This window comes from Lathyrus oleraceus, chromosome 2 (genome assembly GCF_024323335.1).
Source record: "Lathyrus oleraceus cultivar Zhongwan6 chromosome 2, CAAS_Psat_ZW6_1.0, whole genome shotgun sequence".
NCBI classification, from domain to species: Eukaryota; Viridiplantae; Streptophyta; class Magnoliopsida; order Fabales; family Fabaceae; genus Lathyrus; species Lathyrus oleraceus.
In genome coordinates, this window is record NC_066580.1 from 488,053,869 (window position 1) to 488,079,283 (window position 25,415).

Sequence of the window (25,415 nt, forward strand, 5' to 3'; positions counted from 1 at the left end):
GTGTGGTTTCAGTCAATTTGAGTCAAATGTTTGTTATTCATCATGTTCCAATGCTCCAAATCGAGTTTTTGAAAGCCTTCACTTTCATTTCGGGACGAGTGTAAATGTGGTTTGGAATCTCCATTGATGACATCATGGACAAATACAAACTCGGGACGTCGTTTTTATGAATGTGGGATGTTTAAGGTAACACTTTGGTTGTTTTTGTCCATTTTTCTATGTCGAATGTCCGCTTCTTCAAATCCCTCCATTTATTGTGTAAATCCAGTTGTAGAGTTATAAGAGATGTAACCATTTTTTCTGGTATCACGAAGAAATGTCTCAAAGAGTCGAGGATGTAATCTCTTCTCTGCATCAGAATTTAACTGAATAAAAAATGAAATGCAATGAAGCCAAGATGCATCAGAATTTAACTGAATAAAAAATGAAATGCAATGAAGCCAAGAAAAAAAAAAGGAGGAAATGGAGATTAAAATGAAGTTTATGAAAAAGATGTTAAAATTTAGTGTGTCCATCACTTTTGTATTACTAATTAGATTAATCATGTGTAATGTAACGAAATAGTTCATTGGATTATGACACTTTGTAAAAGTTACGTGCAACAGTGTTTGTAAAAATCATGACATTTGGGTGAAACTGTGTAACAACAGTCTGGCTTTTGTGACTATGAAATTGTAATGACATTATGGCTTTTAATCACATTTCAGATTTTATTCCATTTCAGTATGTATCTCAGTTTGTAACCAACAGCTCCTCAGTACAGTTTGTAACCAACATTAACACAATTATGTATTTGATCACAACATCACATCATTTGTTTTAGTACATTTTGTAATCAACATTAACACAATTTATAAACATCTCAGTTTCAAAATATCATTCCATTATCATAAGAACTTGTTCATTACAATAATTGCTAATTATAAACTTCAGTGCATGACAACAATTAGTCATTACAAGGTGTAATGCAATGTGTTTCATGAGAGGCATTACAAACATAACAAAAAAACAACTTAGTGGTGACATATAGTTTCATCACAGACATTGCAAACAATCCAAAAAGTACTTCTACATGCTAAATTTAATATTGGTTTGGTTGTGTAGGAGTTGTTGCTTATGAAGAAAAACAAATTTCAGTTTCAATGTTAATCTTCTTTGTCTTTACCTTCTTGGTAACTGCAGTCTTCTTGATCTTATATTTCTTGGTCTGGTTGTTATAGCCCTATCAACAACTATCTTTCCCTTACAACTCCTAATGTTGTGTCCCATTGCTCCACACTTGTGACATGTAATAGTTGCTAGTTTTCTTGGCAGCACGTGTGTGTTTCTTGGTTCATCATTGGTCTTGTTCTTTATCTTTTTGGGACGTTCAATTGCCTTTCTTATCAATGGTGGATGGAGTGGTAACTGATCATGTACAAGTCAAAGTTGTGGTTCATTGGTTGGGTATATGATATGTGAATAAGTCTGCTGAAAAGTTGTTTTCCTTCATACAAATACAACAAAATATTAAGAACATATATAAGCATATAATAAACAACATATACAAACTGCAGTCATGATATGTTGATCATTACAAACCTATAATAAACAAACACATAGTCCCTTGGTTTATTTTTGTTTTGCCAAATGCATGTTATGGCATGACAACAAGGGATCACACACAAATCGCATTTCCTACATGCACAAGTTTCCAGTTTCAGATTGACACAATAGGTTTCAGTGTCATTTGTTACTCCAAAAATGGTCAAGTCATCATTACCATGCCAAGTAGGAGTCCATCCTCCTGTAACTTTCTTGTTCTTTTCAAGCACCAATTGAATTCTAGGAAAAATTTCTCTAGCATACTTATTCATCAACTTCTTCTGACTTGTAAACTTTTTAGTCAGGTAATGTTTAATCCCTTCTAATAAGGTGATTATAGGTTTGTCTCTATGTTTTAAGATTACCCTGTTGAATTCTTAACACATGTTGTTAACCTGTAGGGCACACTTAGAATAAGTATTAAAGTGTGACATGCTCCAAAACTGTGATGACACATATTTCATTTCCTTCCATGCAACCTGATTCAGTGCTTTCATCTTTAGCATTGCTCTCTCAAAAGAAAGAATTGTAGTAGCCCTTGCTTAAATCCACATACCTTCTTTCAATTCCATTCCAAGATACTTTTTTTCTCCAATTGTCATATAGGTGTTTCGCACATAGTCGTTGCTCAACATAAGCACTCACACTTTGAACAATTGGGACCAGTCCTTATTTCATAGTTACACATGAAATCACAATTAGACATTAAAGCATAGAATAAGTACAAATGTATTATAAGAAAATAAAATTTAACAAACTACCTTTTGTTCATCAAATATGAAAGCACGTGGCCTTTGATTGATGTTTTGCAAGTCATCAACTAGGAGGATTATGAACCACTCCCAAGGATCCTTTGTTTTAGCCTCTACTATAAAATATGCAATGGGTAATATTTGATTATTTCTATCTCTATCAACTGCTGCCATCATTTGTCCCTCATAGTCTCCTTTAAAAAACATGCATCAAGCCTTGTAAGTGGCATACAAGTGTTTTCAAATCAAACTTTACATGCCTCTAAACAAATGTAAATCCTTTCAAACACAGTGCCATATATAGAGTCGCAACATTGAAACACAACATTACTTCTAGGGTTTGAGTTCAATAACTCTTGTGCATAACTCCTTAAGTAAGTGAATTGATCCCTTTCAGCGCCCTGTATTATTTCTACAACTCTTCTTTTAGATCTATATGCCTGGTTAGCTGAAAATTTCACACCCCATTTGTCAATTGATTCAGTAATAAGTCTAAGTGGTTTCATTTCAGGATTATGTCTTAATATGTGGACAAATTTCTTGGCGATCCATTCAATCTTTGCTTGTATGTTGTGTGATGTCTGTAACATCCTAATTCCCAACTCGACATTTAATGAAATAGTTGGAATTAAAATTAAATATTAGAGTGTCAGTAAAACATAAAACTCCAAAAACTAGATAGTCATATTAGGTAAGCAGATAATATTAAACAATGTCCGGCATGGAGTCTCAACAACAAACTTCAACCAAATAAAACAAAACAAAATGGCGGAAGACATCCCAATCCCCCGTGTTACATATCAGAGTGGCCCCTCTAAAACCCAATGATAAAAGCTAAAGGGGGCATCAATGTCATCCCGTAACTCAATAGCTACTTCTATACCGGATTTCATGTACTCCTGAGGAGCACAGACGCTACAACAACAAACAAGGGGTGTAATACATCTAACAATTATTAACAGTTAAATTGTGCGAGACAGGATAGTACTAACGAATATAACAATATTCTCAATCACAATCAAACAGATCATAATGCAAATACAATGCAATGTCACCATCTCCATCTAAAATGCACGTGGTACTAAAATAACTGAGATCAGAGGTATGTTACTGATATTCCCATGTCTTTGGTTCCTCTTTGAATCGTATACCTCTCTGGACGTGAGACCACCATAATCTCTCTCTGAACCAGGCCATCACTGGACCAAAGTCCTATCTATCTCTGAAATACATGAATGAATGATCACAAACAACACAAAATTCAACATCATCCTCATCATCATCTCAAAATCATAACAAATCGCAAGTCTCAATCATTCACAAAAGGTTCCACTCTTGAACCTATAATTCGACATACTCGGTCATCATTGTCATCCCTCTCTAGATTACTAACTCAAAACTCCATTCAAGGTAATCACTATAATCTCTCTCTGGATTATTATTCTCAAAATGTCATTCAAGGTCATCATTGTAATCTCTCTCTATATTACTATACTTAAAATATATTTTCAAATTAAATTAATTATTTATCTCAAAATGTAAAGTAATATTATCGTCTATTGTCCTCAACTCATCAACTGTTCAAAACAACTCAAAAAATCTCAATGATTCGCAGTTTCTCAAAAACATATTATTTTCAAAATTCTCAAAAACTCATATTTTCTCAAAATTCTCCAAAACTCATATTTTCTCAAAAATCTCAAAAACTCGTATTTTCTCAAAATGCTCAAAACCTTAAAAAGGGTTAAAAGTTCACTAGTGATAACTCTACTAAAGCAATTTTCTCAATTTCTCAAATTACTCGTGGAGCTCAAAATGTCTCAAAAAATTATAATTCTCAGAATTCTCACAAACTCATCAAATAACCCCAAAATCATGTTTCCTACTAGTCACACATCATATTCGAATAATTATTTAAAATATCAAACGAATTCGGAACCAAGCCAATGAATATGTTTCAGAAATCTTAGAGAGTTTATTTTAAGAATATGGTTTTTATTGCAGGACTTAATATACCAATCGGTTCAGTTTAATCAAATACCACAGACAGGTACTCGTATCGGGAAAAATATTTCGCCTGATTTCAAAATGGCGTCAAAAATTGTATACTTATGAGAAAATTATGAAAATTTTCAGTTTAAAATATACTTAAACCCTCTTTCTAACGCAACTGAAGGCATCCCAATGGGACTTACGAAACTCCAGTTATGCATGAACCATGATGACCAATGCATGATTGAAATTGACTACACATCTGGTATAAAAACCAACAAACTAGTACTATTGTAGCGTTCCTAGACCTAATTTCTCTACTTCAAAAGAAATATTATCGCGTTAGCTTTCCAAAGCTTTGAACCGTGTCTTAATCCGAGTCTCAAAACTCTAGATATGTCTGAAATAAGACGGTCAATCCCTTTCTAAGTCTATCTCCGATTTTTCTCCATATTGAACCGATTTTTGACTTTTTTTTAAAAGTTCCGACTTTTTACTATTTCCCAAAACCCCGATTAAAAAAATGATCCAATTTTGAAGTTTCTGTCAAAAAGTATGATTTTTGATTTAAAAAAACAGCTTAAAAAATAAGTTTTGTGGGAAAAATCTATGAAAAACCGTGACTTAGAAAAAAATTGGGAAAGTATTTCAAATTCAAAAATCACAAATTTGGGGAATCAAACGACCCTAACGAATTCGTTTGAATCCCGAGGACAAAAACCAACACAACAGCAAACAAATCAACAAAAACAACCAAATAATCATGTCATATTAGGGTCTACGATCAGACACAAAACAACAACAACAATCCAACAAAATTTCACATGCACCAAAACATTATAACTCACAAATACATAAATGAAAATTAGGGAAACTCATAACAATCCTAAAGGACGGTGATAGGAGAGTAAGAAACCATCACCATCCTGCAAGTCAGAAACCACCTAAGTGTAATAATTTTCTCCTTACCTCGAATTTGCCGTTAAAGTTGATTTCCCTGAAATTTCCTCGAATCCTTGTCCCAAAACCTTCACAATCCCAAAAACCTCTCGACTTCTTTCACGTTCACAAAAAATTGGATTCTAACATAATTTTGTTACAACTTTTAATATTTATATGAACTCATTTTTCAAAATTATAGTTTTTTCCCAAATAAATCAATTTTTCTCTCCTTCTAATTTCTACTTCCCATTAATCACAATTTTTTTTTCTTTTATCTAATCAATTAAATAATTATTTAAATCAAATAAATATTGAGATTAAATAAATATTCAATTAAATAATTATTTAATCATGATTCCCAACTTCTTCTTATTTTATTTTATTACCAACAATTAAGTAATCATTAAAATAATACTCTTTATCTGATATCACAGTTCTCATTTAAATTCTCCTTCAACTCTCCAATAAGGACTATATCATCTACAAAAAGCATGCATCTTGGTGCTAGCTCTTGGATGTATTTTGTGAATAAATCCAAAAGTAAGATAAAAAGATAGGGGCTTGGGGTTGAACCTTGATGAAAACCAATTGTAATGGGAAAATCGTATGTCTCTCCACTATGTGTCCGAACACTAGTTGATACCCCTTCATACATATCTTGGATAATTCAAATATATGCAATCCTAACCCCTCTCTTTTATAGAGCTTTCCATAAAATATTTATAGGCACTACTTCATTTGTCTTCTCCAAGTCAATAAAAGTTAAGTGCAGGTCTTGTCGGTCTATTCGATATTGCTCCATCACACACCGTTATAGATAAGTTGCTTCCATGGTCGACATTCGCGGCATATAACCAAATTGATTCTCGGAGACTTAAGTCTCTTTTCTTAATCTCCGTTCAATCACTCTTTCTCATAACTTCATGGTATGTCTCATAAGCTAAATACCCCTATAATTTATACAATTTTGTATATCCCCCTTATTCTTATAGATTGGAACTAAAGTGTTTCTTCTCTATTCATCCGACATTCGTTTTGACCTCATAATTTTATTAAAGAGTATAGTGAGCCACTCAATACCTCTATGTTCAAGAATTTTCTACACTTCAATAGGTATGTTGTCTAGCTCAACCGCCTTATTGTTACTCATTCTTTTCAATGCTTTCTTTACCTCCTGTTTCTAAATCCAACGATAGTAATTATAGTTCTGGTCCTCTTCTCTAATGCTGATTCTTCAAGAGTTCAGTGAGATATCATACACTTCATTAAATAAATTGTAGAAACATATCTTCCATCTATCATTTATATTTTTTTCCTGAACTAAGACTTTGTCTTCTTCATCTTTAACACAGTTCACTGGATCCAAATCTCTAGTCTTTATTTCTCCTCCCTTAGCAAGCCTATGTGTGCGTGTGTATATATATATATATATATATATATATATATATATATATATATATATATATATATATATATATTCTCCTTTGTTGATTTCCAGAGATTGATATAATCTGTCAAAAGTTTGATTTCTCACTTCAGTCACCGCCTTCTTGGTCCCATTCTTAGCCTTCTTGTACTTCTCCCATGTTTCAAAAGTTTTACATCTAGACCACTCTTTAAAACAATCCTATTTTACTTTAACTTTACTCTGAACACTTTCATTCCACCCCCATGATTCTTTACCCGTAGGTTCAAAACCTTTTGATTCACCCAATGTCTCTTCAGCAACTTTTCTAATCATTTGGGAAATCTTGTTCCATGTATCATTTTCACTTTCTTGTGGTTGTCCAAACCCTCACTCCAAGATCTTATGTTGAAAAATTCCTTGTTTTTCACCCTTCAAATGCCATGACTTGATTAGTGGCGCTACCATAACTTATTCTCTTTCCCCTCCCTTTAATTCTTATATCCATAACCAAAAGTCTATGTTGGGTAGTCAAGATCTCTCCCGCAATAACTTTACAATCCAAGCAAATATCTTTCTACCTGATTTCCTGATAAGAAAGAAATCCATCTGAGAACTGTCGAGTTTTAACTTTCTATTTGGACTTATTGGACCTGGTTTAGATCTAGGCTCGTTACAATGCATTAGTAACTTTGATTTTAGTCTATACAAGGAAATTGTATTGTGAATGGAATAATAGTCTGGTTCATTTTTACACAACAAGTGGTATTAGTGAGGTTCAGATCCGAAGGCCTTGAGTTAAAAAAAACAAAGATATAACCGGTTGCACATTTACTACAACCTATTATATTAACTTAAATTATATTATTTTCTATAAAAAAATATCAGACTCCAGTTTTTGTCCCAACATCTATTCAACCTGAAAACTAATTACTATTCATTCCACTTCCACTTCCCGTAGAAATCTTTTGGTTTAGAAAAATCTAATAGCACTATAAAATAATAATTAAGAACAGATACGTATTGTTTGAGATATTGTTTTGAAAAAGAGATTAATTATTACTCTCATTATAAAAGAAAATTACATTGATTGTATAAAATCGTTTTACACTATCATCAATGTATTTTAATTAAATTATTTAAAGAAATGATAAAATAATACAAGTGCAATTTTTTTTTTTAATATAAGTTGATGTTTATGTATTCTTATTCATTAGAAAACCTTACCATCGACCTCTACCTGGTCAGGCCTTCATATTTATGCCACAACTTTCAGAGTATTTTTTAACTTGGTGGAGTGTTTTAAAATTATTTGGTGTTTCTATCATAGTTAGTTTGATTTTATCTTTGCTGAAAATCTTTCAATTTCATTAATATTTTATTTTCAATCGAACGCTTCCAGGTTCATTCTTTACTGAAAGACAGTTCACAAAGTTGTTGGTCAAACTCTAATAAGTTTCAAAGTTCATTCTAAAATATCATTCAAATTATTTAAGTGTTAAAAATGAAAAGAATTTTTTTTGGAGGAGTGGTGGTTACCAAGTAAATACATTGTCTAGAGATGCTTTCGTAAATTACAATTTTAACCTTCTAAATGTACATATGAGATTGTAGATTTACGCTATCATTTATGTCCATATTTTATATGTACATTCTCGAGAGAATGTATTAAGAGTGTCATTGAATTATCTGATGACAATATAAATTTTAAATTTACATGATAAAAGAGAATATTTTTTTTGAATATCTAATTTTTTTTAAAAAAATTCAAAAATAACTAAAATTTACAAAAATTTTCAAAAATGGTCATTTTTGACCCTAAAATCAACTAAGGCGCCACCCTAGTTGGCGCCTACCCTTAAGGGTAGGGCAAGTCGCCACTAGGAGTGGCGCCTACCCTTAAAATTAAATTATTTTTTTAAATATTTAATATATTTTTTTTTTAAATTAGTTTTAATTTAATAGTTTATATTTACTATAAATTATAAAAATTTATATAATTTACAAGATATATATATATTATATATATATATATATATATATATATATATATATATATATATATATATATATATATATATATATATTAATTTAATTTATAAGTAATTAATAGTATTTATAAACTTTTGGGAGAATTAGGGTTAATCATGTTAGGTAGGTATGACCTAATAATTTATATAATTTACAAGATATATATATATATATATATATATATATATATATATATATATATATATATATATATATATTAATTTATATATATATTAATTTATATATATATTAATTTAATTTATAAGTAATTAATAGTATTTATAAATTTTTGGGAGAATTAGGGTTAATCATGTTAGGTAGGTATGACCTAATTCAAACCCTAATTCCCCCTAAGACTAATTAATCTTGTCCTATAAATAAAGTGTTATTTCCTTGCATTTTCTTCACCACTATTTCCTATCACTTTCTCTATCAAGTTGAATTCATGGCATCCCCCAGACCGTCATCATGGGAGCGGACATCATCCAGGCGCCCGGATCCAGAACCAGTAATCTTAAAAAGGGACGGGCATGTTATTTTCTCACCTGTGAAACCCCCAATGGAGATGAAATTTTGGAACATCCGTTCGTTGGACCAACTAAAAAGATCATTGATGTCTTGGTTAGAGGGAGATTACCAACCTGGTGAAGTCATCAGAAGGATTCAGAGGCTTAGAAAAAGTATCTCATTTGAAACTGGAGAAACGGTATGTTCGTGGGTTGAAGTTGAAAGCGACATTGATTGCATCCAAATGATGCATGGATCAGACGACATAGTGTTAACTGTTGTAATTTCCTAGATTTTAAGGGTTGTTTGTGATGTTGTTTGTGTATTTGCTATTGTTGTAGTACTTGTTCTTGTTTTAGTACTTGTTCTTGTTCCAGTATGTGTTTTTGTTTTAGTAATTGTTGTTGTAATGTTAGATGTTTGTGTTTGTTGTTTCAATGTCATCTTCTATTTGGAATAAAAAGTAAACTTTATTGATAAATAGCATTGGTACACAGAGTTATGAAGTAATACAACTATGTAGTCGAAGTAGATCCACGATATGGACATTTGTTCTTATTATGCCCCAGTTGTCGACATATGCTACACTTCCTCTGCATTTTCTCTGCGACGTCCATTTCAGTTCTAATGCGCCTGCTGTTTGGGCGACCACTTTTATTCCGCCGCATCGATTCGTTGTGCCAAACAATTTCCCCGTCATACTCTGGCCAATACGCCTCCAATGCTACCACCGGAAAGGGATTGTCGTACATTGAGCAATGTTGCAACTTTGTAGATGGGAGACACTAGCGATAATGCATCGAAGTGGCTGTGTGAACACGCTGCAATGACATGGGAACAAGGCATACGATAGGCCTGAAATTGACCACAGTCGCACCAACGGTCTGGTATTAGGACCCTATACTCTTGTCTGGGCAGCCCTTGGTTGTGGTCAATTGTTTCCTTGACACTAAAAGTGTGGCCATGGCGGTCGAATTCCGTAACCCGATGGCTGCTGGCTTTGGCAGATTCCTGCCTCATAAACTTCATGCATGCATCACTATATACTTGACTCGTCTGCAACACTTCATGCCAGCGCCTGCCTCTTGTTACGAACAACGTTGCCATCCGAAAATAGGTCGCACTCACCAATGCGGTTACCGGGAGGTTACGTATGCCCTTAAAGACGTCGTTCATTGATTCCACAAGATTTGTTGTCATGTGGCCCCACCTCACCCCATCGTCGTATGACCTAGTCCACTTTGCTCTGTCAATGTTATCGATCCACCTCCCTGCATCAGAATTTGCCAACACTATTTCTCGGCGGTAGTATTGGAATCCAGGTTGGTTTAATGCATACCCCGCGTTTATCAAATGTTGCTTCAAGAAGTTATCCTTGAACTCCCGCATAAAATTTTGAGCAATATGCCTGATGCAGTAGACATGGGTAGACGGGGGTCATGCCAACCATTTGTTGGATTATTGTATGCACTGTCTATTGAAGCGTGCCTGTCAGAAATCACACAGATGCCAGCTTGTGGAGTCACGTGCGTTCGGAGATTCTTAAGGAAGAAACTCCAAGCAGCAGCCGTTTCTCCTTCTACCAATGCAAAGACTATTGGGGAAATATTAGAATTTCCATCTTGTGCGACCGCCATCAGTAACGATCCTTTGTATTTCCCATACAGCCAAGTTCCATCGACCTGAATAAGCGGCTTGCAAAATGTGAAACCTATGATGCAGGGACGGAATGCCCAGAAAAGTCTATGGAATATTCCATTACCTTCTAGACAAGTTCCGTCAGGGGATTGTGCCGGCAAGGTCTCCATTATAGAAACCGTCCCAGGTGAATACAAATGTAGTGCAGCAAGGTAGCGCGGAAGTTGTTTGTATGATTCCTCCCAATTACCGTATACCAGTTCAATAGCCTTGGTTTTCGCTAACCAAGCCTTTCTGTACGACGGTGTATATTTGAAAACAGCAACACAATGGGAGATAATGGTTTTGACCTTGAGTGATGAGTCAGCTTCAACAAGAGGTATTATTGAATGGCAGATCATATCATGGCTAAGTTTGCGATGATCCTGTGCCATGTTTGTGTTGACACAAGTGTGAGCTTGAGAAATGGACCCTATCACCCACGCGTTATATTTCTTCTTGTACGATGCCATCAACCTAAACCCACACTCCGGATTTTTGCATAAAATAACGTATCTTTCCGGGTTTGATCTGTTAACATCGTAGTCAACACAGTTTTTCAAGTGCCAATTTTTTATTGCTAACAGGCACTCTTCCTTGGTCCGAAATTGGTCACCCTTCTTTAACTCCTCATCTGACCTCATATAAGGGTTGTAGAACATATCTGATGAGGGCTCATCCTCGCCCAAGTTAAGGGTTGTATAGTGGGCAGGCGGTGAGTACCGTTGCGCTATAGGTATTTGTACTTGGTCTTCGTCTTCGGAATCACGGTTCACCAAGTCATCAACCACGTCTTCTGCATCATCAACGATCTGATTATGTGTTTAAAATAATATTCAACCTTATTTAAGCTTAATTATTTATTTTAAACAATCTGATTAACTAAATTGAATTAAAAACCAATTTAAACTTTCTAAAGTTGTTGTACTAAAATAATATTCAAATCAAGATTCCCACGCATGCATTACACGTGTCACATCTTTGCATCATCAGGTTCCACCAAGTCTTTCCCAAGACAAGACAAGTGCAACCTAATCTGTACCAATGCATGTCAACCTATCCACCTAGCCTGCACCTAGCATGCACCTATTCTGCAAGATTCCCACGCATGCCTTACACGTGTCACATCTTTGCATCATCAGGTTCCACCAAGTCTTCCCCAAGACAAGACAAGTGCAACCTAATCTGTACCAATGCATGTCAACCTATCCACCTAGCCTGCACCTATTCTGCAAGATTCCCACGCATGCCTTACACGTGTCACATCTTTGCATCATCAGGTTCCACCAAGTCTTCCCCAAGACAAGACAAGTACAACCTAATCTGTACCAATGCATGCCAACCTATCCACCTAGCCTGCACCTAGCCTGCACCTATTCTGCAAGATTCCCACGCATGCCTTACACGTGTCATATCTTTGCATATTCAATCTACTTGAAAACGAGTATAAATAGAAGGTCATTCTTGCAAGTTTTCATCAACCACTAACACTTTTATTCAGAGAACTCCGGCGAAACTTCTCATCCACCAAGCTTCGTTCTACATTGCAATCATGTCTCTTCTTACCATGGGCCAAGAACACAGAGGCACTAGGGCAAACATTGTCTCATTCGTAAGTTTTTCTTGAACATTGCCTCTTTCGTATGTTTATAATTTGTTTTTTAAAAGTCCAATCTAATGATTGTTTATATTGTTTGTTTTTAAAGGATCCCAAGAAATTTCGTCAACGTTCACACCCTATGCCTTATCCAGACCCATGGTGCGTACCTTACATAGAGCGTGCGGATTTCGGTCATGTTATGCATGTCGTAAATGCCACAATTGATGTCAAATTTTATCTTGCTCTGTGTGAACGTTGGAGACCAGAGACACACACTTTTCACCTACCAACTGGTGAATGTACCGTCACACTAGAGGACGTGTACATGCTTTTGGGTCTTAGAATAGATGGTAAGCCTGTGACTGGAAATGTTCAACAGCCCAACGAAATATGTGTTCAAATGTTGGGGGTAGATCTGGTCGAGGGTGAGGGGTCTGCAAACACTAGGGGTCAGGGTATTAAACTATCGAGCCTCCATTTGTACCACGACTCCATAACTTTGACTGAGGATTCGTCCGAACAAGAAAAAGTCATAAAAACCCGGGTTTACATTATCTTATTGTTTGGGAACTTGCTATTTCCCGAAGGGACGGGAAATAGCATAAACTTTATGTACTTGAGTTTGCTCGAGGACATTGATAGAATAAGCACGTATAGTTGGGGTTCTGCTGTATTGACATTCCTATATAGCTCTTTGTGTAAAAATGCACAAAATGACCACTGTACATTTTCTGGATGTGCTTTTTTGCTCCAAACATGGGGGTGGTGGAGATTGCCGAGGCTAGCCCCAGAAAATCCTAACGTCTACTCCTTCCCTTACGCAACTAGGTAAATTTATGATATTTCATTTTGTATATTTATTCTATAAATATTTGTAAATAATATTATTTATCTTTTTTTGTTTAGGTTCATTACAACCGGACTGGATTACAGTCTTACCCCCAAAAATAAAATTATATTTTATCGCCAACTCTTGGATCGTCTCCGAGCACAAGATGTATTACCACTAAATCACTCATCTTCTAACTAATTTATTAATATCATGCATTCTCAATAAATAACATATTTGCTTTTTTCTTTGCAGTTTATTTGGAGGCCATATTTGGGATTGGAACATCAACCCAACCCCGAAGATGCAGCTGTTTGGACAGCAAAAACGGCCATAATGCGGTTCACCACTGTGGAGATGCACCAAAGTGACCGTGTCAAGCTGCAATTCGGAATGCATCAAGAAATCCCAGGCCCCCCTATGTCTTTGGAACCTTGGCATCTAAAAAAAGTCAGCCACCAGTGGTATGCCCAACATTGGAAGGAATTTGCTAAGGAGTTTCGTAAAATGTGGAAAGACCGTGCCCACTATGTTCTACAATTTCCGGTGGTGCCCAACGAAATGAAGCCGACAAGGGAATATGTGGATTGGTATAGAGCAAATACAAATCCAGAAATGATTGTGTCTGACTCGTTCTATTTGGACGATCCCCGGATGCAACAACCATACTTCCAACAACAACAACCACCACAATATTCCCAACAACAACAACCACCACAGTATTACCAACAACAACAACCACCACCATATTACCAACAACAAGCACCACCACCTTATTACCAACAACAGCCACCACCACCGTATTACCAACAACAACCACCCCAACACATGTCCACCCCCCAACCAAATCAACAATACATACCACAAACTCAACCCCAATACCATGAAGATTACCAACACCAACCTCAACATTCCCACCACCATCAACAGTCCCAACACCTACCACAATATCAATCCTCCCACATCCACCAATCCCAACACTTCCATTACGACGATGTCCCGAGCTCTTCCAGTCCTCCACTTAGCCCCGACACGGGTATACAAGAGGATTATCAACAAGACTACTACACCCCCCAACAAACATTGTTCTTTAACCAACCTGATTCAACCCTAAACTACCAAAGGCCACATTTCGAGGGCGCACCCAACAGGAGTCAGTTTGTCCCACCGAGACAAAGCTTTGAGGGCGCAGAGGGCACCCGCCTTTCCTACAGCACTGAAGGGACTTCAACCCAACCACTACGGCAAACGGCAAGGGGACGCGTTAGGACTAGGGGTGGTAATAGGGATGCACCACCACCACGTGAGCCGTCTAGACGAGTAGTTAGACCTCCCCCGTGCGGATCGTACCAGGGACCGCATCATATGTAATAATGCATTTTAATCATATCTTTATAATATTTGTCTTGTGTATTATTTTAATATAAATATATTATTTAATCTATACAAAATATTATTTATTTACATGTATTAAATTGAATTAGAATTTCTAAAAATTTATAAATATTATTAATTACTTATAAATTAAATTAATATATATATAAATTAATATATATATAAATTAATATATATATATATATATATATATATATATATATATATCTTGTAAATTATATAAATTATTATAATTTATAATAAATATAAACTATTAGATTAAAACTAATTTAAAAAAAAACATATTAAATATTAAAAAAAATAAAAATAAAAATTTTAAGGGTAGGCGCCACTCCTAGTGGCGACTTGCCCTACCCTTAAGGGTAGGCGCCAACTAGGGTGGCGCCTTAGTTGATTTTAGGGCCAAAAATGGCCATTTTTGGAAAAAAAAATAAATTTTAGTTATTTTTGAATTTTTTTTAAAAAAATTGAATAATTAAAAAAAATATTCGATAAAAGAAGGAGTCTCTCTATATTAATAATGATCAAATATTTTAATTTTCCTAAAAAGAAAAGTCTCCTTATATTAATATTACTAGTGGTGTAAAATATATGAAATGATCAAATAATAATACTACTAACTAATTGGTTTATGGTTGGAATAGAAATGAGAGTTGAATAGGAGACAATGACACTTGTGCAACCGTTGCCAAATACCAGAATATTGTACTACTAGCACTAATTGCTATTTAATATTATTACTCACCAACATCAAACTTCACCCTTTTATTTTCATTTTCATTTCCATTCTTATTACTCTCTTGTTTATTTCTTCTACTCCTACTATCTAAGGTGAGAAATTCCTTTATTTTTCTCTCATTTTTGCAATGCTAATATCAAATATTACTTTCTTTGAGAAACTATATTCAACTTTCATGTTTCAGTTTTCTTGCTAGAAATCATCAAAACCATTTGTTTTTTGTTTTTCTTTTCCATTCGCCGACACTTGATCGATTTTAATGGTTTCCATGACAGTATGTGAAGACATTAAGAGGAAAGGTTGAAGGTAGGTGGGGAAGTAATGGACTATTTTCACCTCTCTGGACCCTTACATCTAACTTATGTCAATTGGTAAAAATCTATCTAACAAATTTTCCATTTTAACTATTCCTTTTATAGTATATGATCACAAAATTGTTCGCATCATGAAACTTACACTCTCTTTCCTTCATTTGTATCTACTTGATAGATAACTTAAGAAAGAAGATACATGTTTAGAGACGAAATTCTCGATTTACTTAGAAACTAATAATTTTCTTTGAAATTTTTGAAGCTTACTCTATTTGAGGATTTGATCTGTTAAGCAAGATTTAATCTTATGCAGGGATTATGCATATCATCGAAAATCGGTAGCTGCTAGTTTGGTTCAAGGTGTTTATGTTCTAGAGAAAGATCGACAAGAACGACGGAAAGGTCCTGATTCTCTAGCATTTCCTTGGTGGACATTCTTCCATTTTCAACTGCTTCATACATTAGTTGATGATGTTGATAACTCCATATTTGGTGCAATTTATGAGTTCAAACTTCCACCAGCAATGTGCCATGACGCCTTACATAGAAGTCCGCGTTATGTGATTGCGTTTCGCGGGACTATAACCAATGCAGACACAGTTTCGCGCGATGTTGAGTTGGATCTAAAGTATCTCAAAAATGGACTTCATCAATGTTCGCGGTCACAGATAGCCGTTGAAGCTGTCAGAAACATGGTGGCCAGTGTTGGTGGAAACGGTTCAAATATATGGTTGGCCGGTCATTCTCTCGGATCAGGCATGGCTTTGCTTGCTGGGAAAGCAATGGCTAAAAATGGTATATTCATTGAGTCTTTTCTTTTCAATCCTCCATTTGCATCTGCTCCAATTGAGAGAATTAAAAGTAAGAAAACGAAACATAGGCTTCGAATTGCGAGCAGCGTGATTACAGCCGGACTAGCCATTGCTATGAATTCGGATAAGAAAAGTTCATTCTGTGATTCATTTGCTACTTTGTCTGCTTGGATTCCATGCTTGTTTGTGAATCCATCTGATTATATATGTTCGGAGTATGTCGGATACTTCGAGCATAGAAGAAAAATGGAGGAGATTGGTGCTGGAAGCATTGAGAAGTTAGCAACACAAAATTCACTTGGTTCTCTAATGATGAGTGCTTTTGGGAAGGAATCTGAACCTCTCCATCTCATTCCTTCTGCTATTTTGACAGTAAATTATACTCCTACAAAAAGTTTCAAAGAAGCTCATGGGATTCACCAATGGTGGAAACCAGATTTACATTTGGAATCCAAGCTCCACAAATACTAGTAATTCTTCTGGTTATTGTATTGTGTATATTTCAATTGCTGCATGAATATTGAGGTATGTTGTTTGTGGTTTTCTATTTGAAGTTAATTTCAAAATGAGCAGGAAATGTTATTAAAGTTGTTGTAATTTTAAGAAAAAATTTATGGACAAAAATAACTTTTAAGAATGATGAAAGCGAATGATAGGTATGAATGTTGGATTCAATGATAGGTATGAATGTTGGATTCAATATAAGTTGGTGTTGATTGAAAATATATATTTTGAAGAAATTCTACATCGCTTCCTTTCCGTTTGTAAAGGAATGGTGTATTTATTAAAAGTATAAATGCGTGATAATCCCTAGTAATTAAGGATTGTCGGAGATTTTAAGGTGTGTTTTGAGGTTAAGAGCTAGCCCACACATGGATGAGGAGCTCTAAAAGTGTGTATTTTTGTCTTTGAATTAGGTTATTCTTCTCGATCATGACGTTGGGTGTTTATAGTCGGCTTGTAACCAAAGCTCCTTTGGAAATAGCAACAATTTAGGGAGTGGCAGTTTATTTCCTGATATTCAGAGGGGTGTGGTTTACCTCTTCGATGACTTATTTTGTGTTGTTATAGAATGAGGGACGTCACTCACCAATTCCCACATCGAACGACTTATTAGAATGGAAGGCGAGATATCTAAATAAAGGGTGATACATCTCATAAATAAGCAACCGACTTGATAAAATGGGCGACTGAGAACTCCCATGTCGCCTCTGCAGACTTTTCACAAATATATTGATACACGGTCCCTAAAGCACAAGGGCTTGTCAAAGGCCGAAGTGATTTAGTTTCTTTTTTCTTATTTGGACATTCTAGGGGATTGTAAGTGGAGAACTTTTAAGTCGAACTCTTCATGTGAAGCGTCAGTAGAGTTCCTCAAGAGAGACTTCAATTGAGTCCATCAGACATGAGACATGCTTCATGTGTGTGGGTAGCCCTGATACTTATTTCCAGGTGTCAATAATGCGGGTCATACATCATCTAGAAAAATCCCCAAACATCTGTTGGAGGGAGAAACATATTTAACGCTACAAATGATTATTAACCTTCAGACGCCCAAATGACCTCATTTGTTGGCATGTCTCGGAACATGTAGAGATTTTTATATATGATGGGAAACCTAGGATTATTTGATTACCCTTAGCTTTCTACTCCTATTTAAAGGGAAAAAACTTTAGATCTTTCATCTTTCCACACAATGTCTCCCTATAGCTTTCTAACGTCTCTTCTATCTTCCCAATAATCTCCACACCTTCACGAGCTCAAGACTTTACTCTACACAGGTTTAATATTCTTTTTTCTCCTTTTATTTATGGAGATTATTAGGGATTTAGATGAGGATGACAACCTGGTAGAACCCTTAACTCGTGACAAGCGTATAGCTATGTGAAAAACTATTGTTATAGGAATGTTATGCACCTGATGGGATTAATGATTGTAGATTAGTGCAACTAGACATGTTTGGTAGCTGCGAGAGTTCTCTTAATTTTGATAGTGATAGTAGTGGAGGTAGTAATAGTGATTCCTCTTTCATTTCTATGTTCTCAAGAAAAAGGGAGGTCATGGCCACCTTTGACATTAAGCATAATGATGTCATGGAAGTTAGATCTCTTTATAACGTTGAGGACCACATAACCTACCTCAAGCAGCAACTTGCTATCTCTTCTTTTGGTGAAGAATAAGATGTTATTCTAGAGACGTGCTCTCTGGAGGAGAGTGGCAATATGGTTGCATCTAAAGCCTCTTACACTCCTTCCTTATACTTATACATACCCACCATCCGCGAGATTGAGGTTCACCTCCCCCTCTCTTATTTCGAGACAGAGGTTCTGATGGTGCTCAACATGGCCCCATCCCAAATCACACCCAACTGATGGAGCCTGACTAAGGCATTTGAGATTATTTGATGGGGTTCTTTTTCTTTTTATGGAACCAGAGTGTGTGTTCGCTATTCGGTAACCCTAGCAGCTTTTCCAGGGAGAGACTTATTCAAACCCCATTCCAACCCTTTCAAAGGTTGGAAGGATAAATTTGTGAGGATGATGTGATGAGATAATTCCTCTTTAATTACCATTGGGGTGGATGACACCTCTATAGTTCCCCTCACCTTGGAAAATAGTCTTACGGCGATCACCGAGTACAACTATACTCGCATCACTGCTAATGAGGATGAGGTGGTCCGTACCATGGACGAGTTTAAGGTCATGGAGGCTCACACCATGATTATTTTGGATCAAGGGGATTATGAATCATGTACAAATAAATAATTAAGTTTTAATGACCAAAATCTAGGAAATATGTCCAAAATCCCTTTGGATGATATGAAGGAGCGTTTGGCCAAGCGGAAAGCTAAGCACTCAAACTCAGATAACCCTCAAAGTTTCGTTAAGGGTCTGCTAACCCTAGGATCAAACGGAAACTTGAGGGTGGGACGCTTAATGAGTCTCATGACCCAAAGATCCAGAGGTGGGGGTTGACTTCTCCCCTAAGGTTAAGGCAGCCCAAGTGATTTTTGTTGAGGGGGTTGGCACCCTCACATATTATCCCAAGAGAGGCTCCTCGTCTAAGTATTGCCTATGTAGCGATCATGATTTTGACACCATTAAGTTTCCAGGCTCCCGCCTTCCCTTCCCCAAGGACTTCCTTGGGGATTACAAGACTGCCTAAAATCAACTTTCCCTAAAGTGGCCTCGACTTCAAAGAGAACCACCTGCAGAGGATCTTCCTTATAAAGTGTGCTGACTGGGAGAAACATGCTCAAACTTAGAATGATTTAGGGGTGAAACTCTTCATCTACAAAGGAGACCTGACCAAAATTCAGGCGATCATCGACACTCTACATAAGGATAAGGATATCCTTATGGGAAAGCTTCGAGAGGCGGAGACCAAGGCCAAGGAGTATGATATTACGGGGAAACAACTGCAAAATCTTTAGATCAAGCCCCTAACACTAAAAAAAATATAGAAGATGAGGTGTTTGTGCTCAAGGCTGACTTGGTAGAGACCTGTGACAGCTACTCTGAGAAGACGGAGGAGCAAATGGCCTTCTTCTATCCTACGGTGGATTTGAGCCCCTGGATATGTTTAAAGTTGTTCGTGGCGGTCAGCTAGTGGACAACCCTGACGATTCTCAACCTACCCAAATTGTCGCCTCTCCTGCTAAGAATACCCAAGCTAAACTTGAGGGTGATATGGTATAGTGGATGTTAATATAGAGGCGGCTCGTTCTAGAGGTGTGCCGGAGGAGAAGTTGGCTCTTGAAGAGGGTCGGTGAATCGAAGGCTTCGTCACTATTTTCTTTTTTTTTAGCTTTGTAATTATGCCCCTAGTGGTTGGTCTCATTAGCTCTTTATGTAATGTTGAATACTGCCTTCAAGGGCTTTTTATTATATTTGATCTTGTCTAACTATTATCATATCTTCTATGAATTATTGGGGAATTCCATGACCAAGCTTTGGTTTTGGTGATCCCATGGAGGGCCATGATCCCTTAACGTTATTTTAGGGCGGCGAGGAATTCCTTGTAGGGATTCATCATGTTTAATAGTCTTAAGGGGAATAAAGGATTCCCACATAGGGATCTAGTGTGTTTAATAGCCTTACAAGGCGAGAAGGATTTCCATGAAGGATCTAGTGTGTTTAATAGCCTTACAAGACGACAAGGATTCCCACATATGGATCCAACGTATTTAATAGCCTTACAAGGCGACAAAGATTCCCACATAGGGATCCAACGTATTTAATAGCCTTACAAAGCGGCAAGGATTCTCGTGTAGGGATCTAGCATATTTAATAGCCTTGAAGTCCGACAAGGATTCCCACACAGGGATCCAACATATTTAATAGCCTTAAAATGAATCAAGTATTCCTACGTAGGGATCCAGCTTATTAATAACATTGAAGGCGGAAATGATTCCACATAGGGATTCATCATTTTTAATAGCCTTAAAAGGCAACCTCGATAAGACTTATTTGCTCCTTGATATACTGCAAGTTAGTTACCAATAACCCAAAACTTTTATAAATAAAGTGATGGCACCTTTAAAAACTGTGTTCCATTTTAACAACACGGAAAAAGAGTGCCCCCACGAAAACATTATTATTCTTACAAAATGGCAGAGAATATAACTCGCCTAAACTAAATAAAGCATCAAAAAATCTAAACTAAGTGAGGGTAATCACCCAAGAATCATCACTTTATAAGCTACTTTTTTCTGCAGTCTTCGTGTTTTCCTTCTCTTGAGTGGAAGATCCTTCCTTCATGGGAGCTTCCAATGGTAGCTTTGTCTCCGTCTTCATACCCATGATGTCCACACCTACTATTATGACCTTATTCAACCTCGGGATTTTCACATATCACTTTCTAGTAATCTTCTGGTCCCCATAGACAACGTTGACTCGCCCATCTGGGAACAACTACTTCATACATAGTACAAGTTGTATATAGAGGCTCTTAACAAGTTAAAAGTGGGGCGCCTCATGATCATATTATACGATGAGGGCACATTGATTACTAGATATATTACCTTGACTTGCCTGGAACTTTCTTCTACCCTAAAGATAATGTTCAGTGTTATGTAACCTTTCACCTGTATTGACTCGCCCCAAAACCCCACTAACGACCCTTGGAAGGGCTTGAGGTCATCTTAATCCAGGATAATCCTCTCGAATGCATCTTAATAGAGGGTGTATGCAGAGCTCCCTTGATTAATCAAGACTCTTTTGGCATCATAATCGTCACAATGAATAGTGATAATAATGGGTTCATTATTATGCGCTTAAATGACGGTTACATCCTTTTGGAAAAATTAATCTTTGCCTCTAGAGCTTCTAATTCACCTGCCTCATAGTCAATGAGTGAACCATCAATGGCTAGGATTTGGCAATCATATCTCTTACGAGAGGAATTGGTGTCTCCGCCTTTGGAGAATCCTCTTGCAATGGTGTTAAGGGTGTGGCGAACATATAATTCCTTGCCACCGTTGATCAACTCCTTCCCTTTCTTGGATCTAAGACTACTTGAAGAATCTCGCCTCTGAGAACCCGATACTCCTGAACCCTGAGTGGAGCTGCCCTTGACATAATTCTTCAGGTGCCCTTCTTGGATGAGGCATGTTATCTCCTTCTTGAGTTGGTAGAAGTCCTTTATTTAATGTCCATTGACCTTGTGGAACTTGCGCCTACTATGGAGATCTGGCCCCATGACATCTACCTTGGGAGTTGGCAGTTGGGTGATGTTATGCATATGTAAGACCTCTCGCCATATCTTCTCCCAACTTCTGTTCAGGGGAGTGAAGCTTTCAATGGCCTTTCCAATTCACTTGAATGTTGGTTTGTCCCTCAATAGCAACATGTACTGACTCTTTTGTGAGCTTTCTGTATTGGGGATGTGTTCCTTTTCATATTGGGCCTTCTTTTTAGCATTTCTCTCATCACCCTTGATGTAACATTCCACCCAGGTCACCACTTCGGCCATGGATGTAGCTAGTTTGTGGGTGAGTGATTCACTAAAATGTTCCGCCCTTAGCCTATTTTGAAATTCTCCCACGAAAATCTCCTTGTTTGGATGAACCACCTTGATTGTCTCCTCATTGAAGTGGGTGAGGTACTCCTTCAAAGGTTCTAATAGTCATGGGCGAGGTACTCCTTTTTGGGTCTACTCGCAAGGAATTTATGGACAGAGAGCCAGGGGAGACCTATATACCACCTCTGAGATGTGTCTCTAAAGGCATCTGATAGAATTTTGCATTTCAAAGATTTATGTGCCCTAATGATAGCATCAGAGTGTTGATGAAGGCGACATGTTCAAACGTGTTATTGCGTCCGTCAAACTTAACCAATGATGGCAATTTAAAGTTCTTTGGGACAGGCGTCTCCCATATCTCATATGATAATGGTTGGGAATCCAACACCTCTAATTCGTCAACCAAGTCTATCTCCTATTGGCGCTATTATAAGTGGAGGATATTATCCTCTAGAGTTTGGTTCTGGTGAAGAAGATCGCACATAGCAACACACATCTATGTTATGACACTTTCTTCGCCTTCAGACTAATCACTGGGCATATCTATTGTCTTTTTATTCACCAAGGTGGTCAAGGGGATTGAGAAGAAAGCAAATAATATGGGATTGTGGTGTTATAATGGCCCATGTCAGTTTTACTAGAGCCCTACGTTGGTGATCCGCTGTCACACACGAGTCAAAAACGAGTTTAAAAATGTAGTATGTGGAAACGACATGTGATTTGTATCGAAAGGACTCTCGATTTAGTTTAACCAACCGATTGAAACAATTGGGGTTAAGGTTTCCTATTATGATTATAATTAAGAGAATCTGGTTACAAAAAAATGATCTACTATTTCTATTTTTGACTTGCCACTAGTTACTACCTTATCAATTCCCTAAGTGGATTCAATCCCTATTCGATTACAATATCAATTGAACAAGCACAATTTATATTGTAAGGTTTAAGCTCTTATTTTCCAAATTAAGCAAACGACTAAAGATTATGAGAATTAACGAAAAAACTATGTTTAAACACGATTATGATTAAGGAACATGAATCAATCGAATTTAATCAAAACTACTATATGACATGTGAAATTAAGCAATTACAATTCACTTAACAAAATTGAAGGAAAGGAAATTGAATTGATAAAGATAAAAAAACCTCAAAGGTTGATGGAAACATAATTCAATAGATCAACCTTTGAAAATTAGTTCTCCATAGAAATTGTAGTCATATTTTCTAATTTCGTATAAACTATTGATACATAGCAGTAGCACTGCTTTTCAGGTTAAATATTACAAGAAATCGAGCTCTAAGAATACCTGACACGAAGAAAAAAACATTCGGCCCGACAAACTAATTATTTTATGAAGTTTGAAACGAAATTCAATAAAGTGGCTCTTTTGCACTCCGAATTGGCTTTCGCCTATAACATGAAACTTATAGCTTATCCCCTTAGCTTTATAACGTGTCAAAAGGAATCTCTTAGATCAAATTATGATCTACACAACAAAAAAATGTCAAATTACTATTTATTCAGAAAATAAATGACAAAAATAAAATTAGAGCAAAATTAAATTAAAATTGGAAAACATACTAAAATCAATAGAAATAACAAGAGAAAGTATATAGTAAAAGAGTACATAAAAATTCACTAATGAAATTCTCCCACACTTAAACTTTTGTACTCCGAGCAAAACTCTAAATTCAAAATTCAAAACAGAGTAAAAACAGAACATTTCAAAGACTTTCAGGATCATAAAGGGTAAGCAAAATTCTCATTGTAAGCTTCAATGAATATGACTTTAGTGAGTAACTTCGTATAACAATAAAAGAAAATAAGAAAACAAGTTACCAAAGAGTACATCATAAGCAGCAAGATCCTTACAATATAAATTTCTCTCAACTCTCAAGTATTTAGGTTATCTGTTTACACTCAAAGCACATCATGAAAGTTAGCACTACCATAAACTTGAAAAGACTCTAACATCCACACTTGAAATACATGCAGACAAAGATCAAAAGAACTTTACTTAGGTTGTAATTTGGCCAAGGTAATGGGGGGATAAATCATAATTGGTATTAGGTTAAAATTTAACGAACATAAGAGAATTGAAAGAAACTACGGGAGCTGAATTACACAAAATTTTATTGACTTTCAAACAAGTAACGACATCCATTATTATCTCTTCTCTTTTCTCATTTTCTTTTCTTTCTTTTTTTATTTTATTTTCTCAGAAGAAATGATAGTATGAATTTTCTTCCTTCTTTTCTTTTCTTTTTCTATTTTTTTTCTCTACCAACTTTTGAAATATCAGAGTGCAATTATACTAATTCAACACACACACAACTCCAAACAAGACTCATTCATCCCCTTAAATATGATAATAATTTTGTTTTTCACTTTAGGCTTGTAATGAGTTATAAATAATATATGGGATAAATAGACTCAAAGGGACTTCAAACAAAGGATGATAATTTCATAGTTAGCTTTTTGGTCAAGTGGCTAAAAAAATAAAACAAAGAAACAAAATGCCTTTATCATATCAGTGTGCACAAGGTAAACAAAAAGTTTCAACAAGAGTCAAGTCAAGTTCTAGATAACTAACAAACATAAGTGAAATCACACAAAAAAATAAGAAATAAATTGATTTTTGTATGGTATCCATTATAAGGCTCAAAAATCTCACAAAGAACATTGATTGATCACGAATGATACACAATTGAGAATTTAATCATACTTATCATACTAAGAATGCAAAGAAAATCAATCACATTACACCACAAGTCTTTAGGCAAGAGAACAAAGAAATTACTCACTTGCAACCCCCAA

At 35.9% G+C, this 25,415-nt stretch overlaps 1 protein-coding gene and 1 long non-coding RNA gene across 2 annotated transcripts; one reads left to right on the forward strand and one right to left on the reverse strand.

Annotated features, from left to right (window-relative positions):
* Positions 1-989: 989 nt before the first annotated feature.
* Positions 990-5,471, reverse strand: LOC127120819 (uncharacterized). The gene is made up of 3 exons (XR_007803261.1): positions 5,298-5,471; positions 2,346-3,558; positions 990-1,486 (listed from the first exon to the last, which is right to left on the reverse strand). It is a non-coding gene; the product is annotated as an uncharacterized LOC127120819 (long non-coding RNA).
* Positions 5,472-15,426: 9,955 nt separating this feature from the next.
* On the forward strand, positions 15,427-17,163 carry LOC127120820 (GDSL esterase/lipase At4g10955). The gene is made up of 3 exons (XM_051051379.1): positions 15,427-15,545; positions 15,729-15,824; positions 16,078-17,163. Exons 2-3 carry the CDS (start codon positions 15,775-15,777, stop codon positions 17,045-17,047), a joined length of 1,020 nt encoding a protein of 339 aa, XP_050907336.1. The 5' UTR covers positions 15,427-15,545; positions 15,729-15,774; the 3' UTR covers positions 17,048-17,163.
* Positions 17,164-25,415: the final 8,252 nt, after the last annotated feature.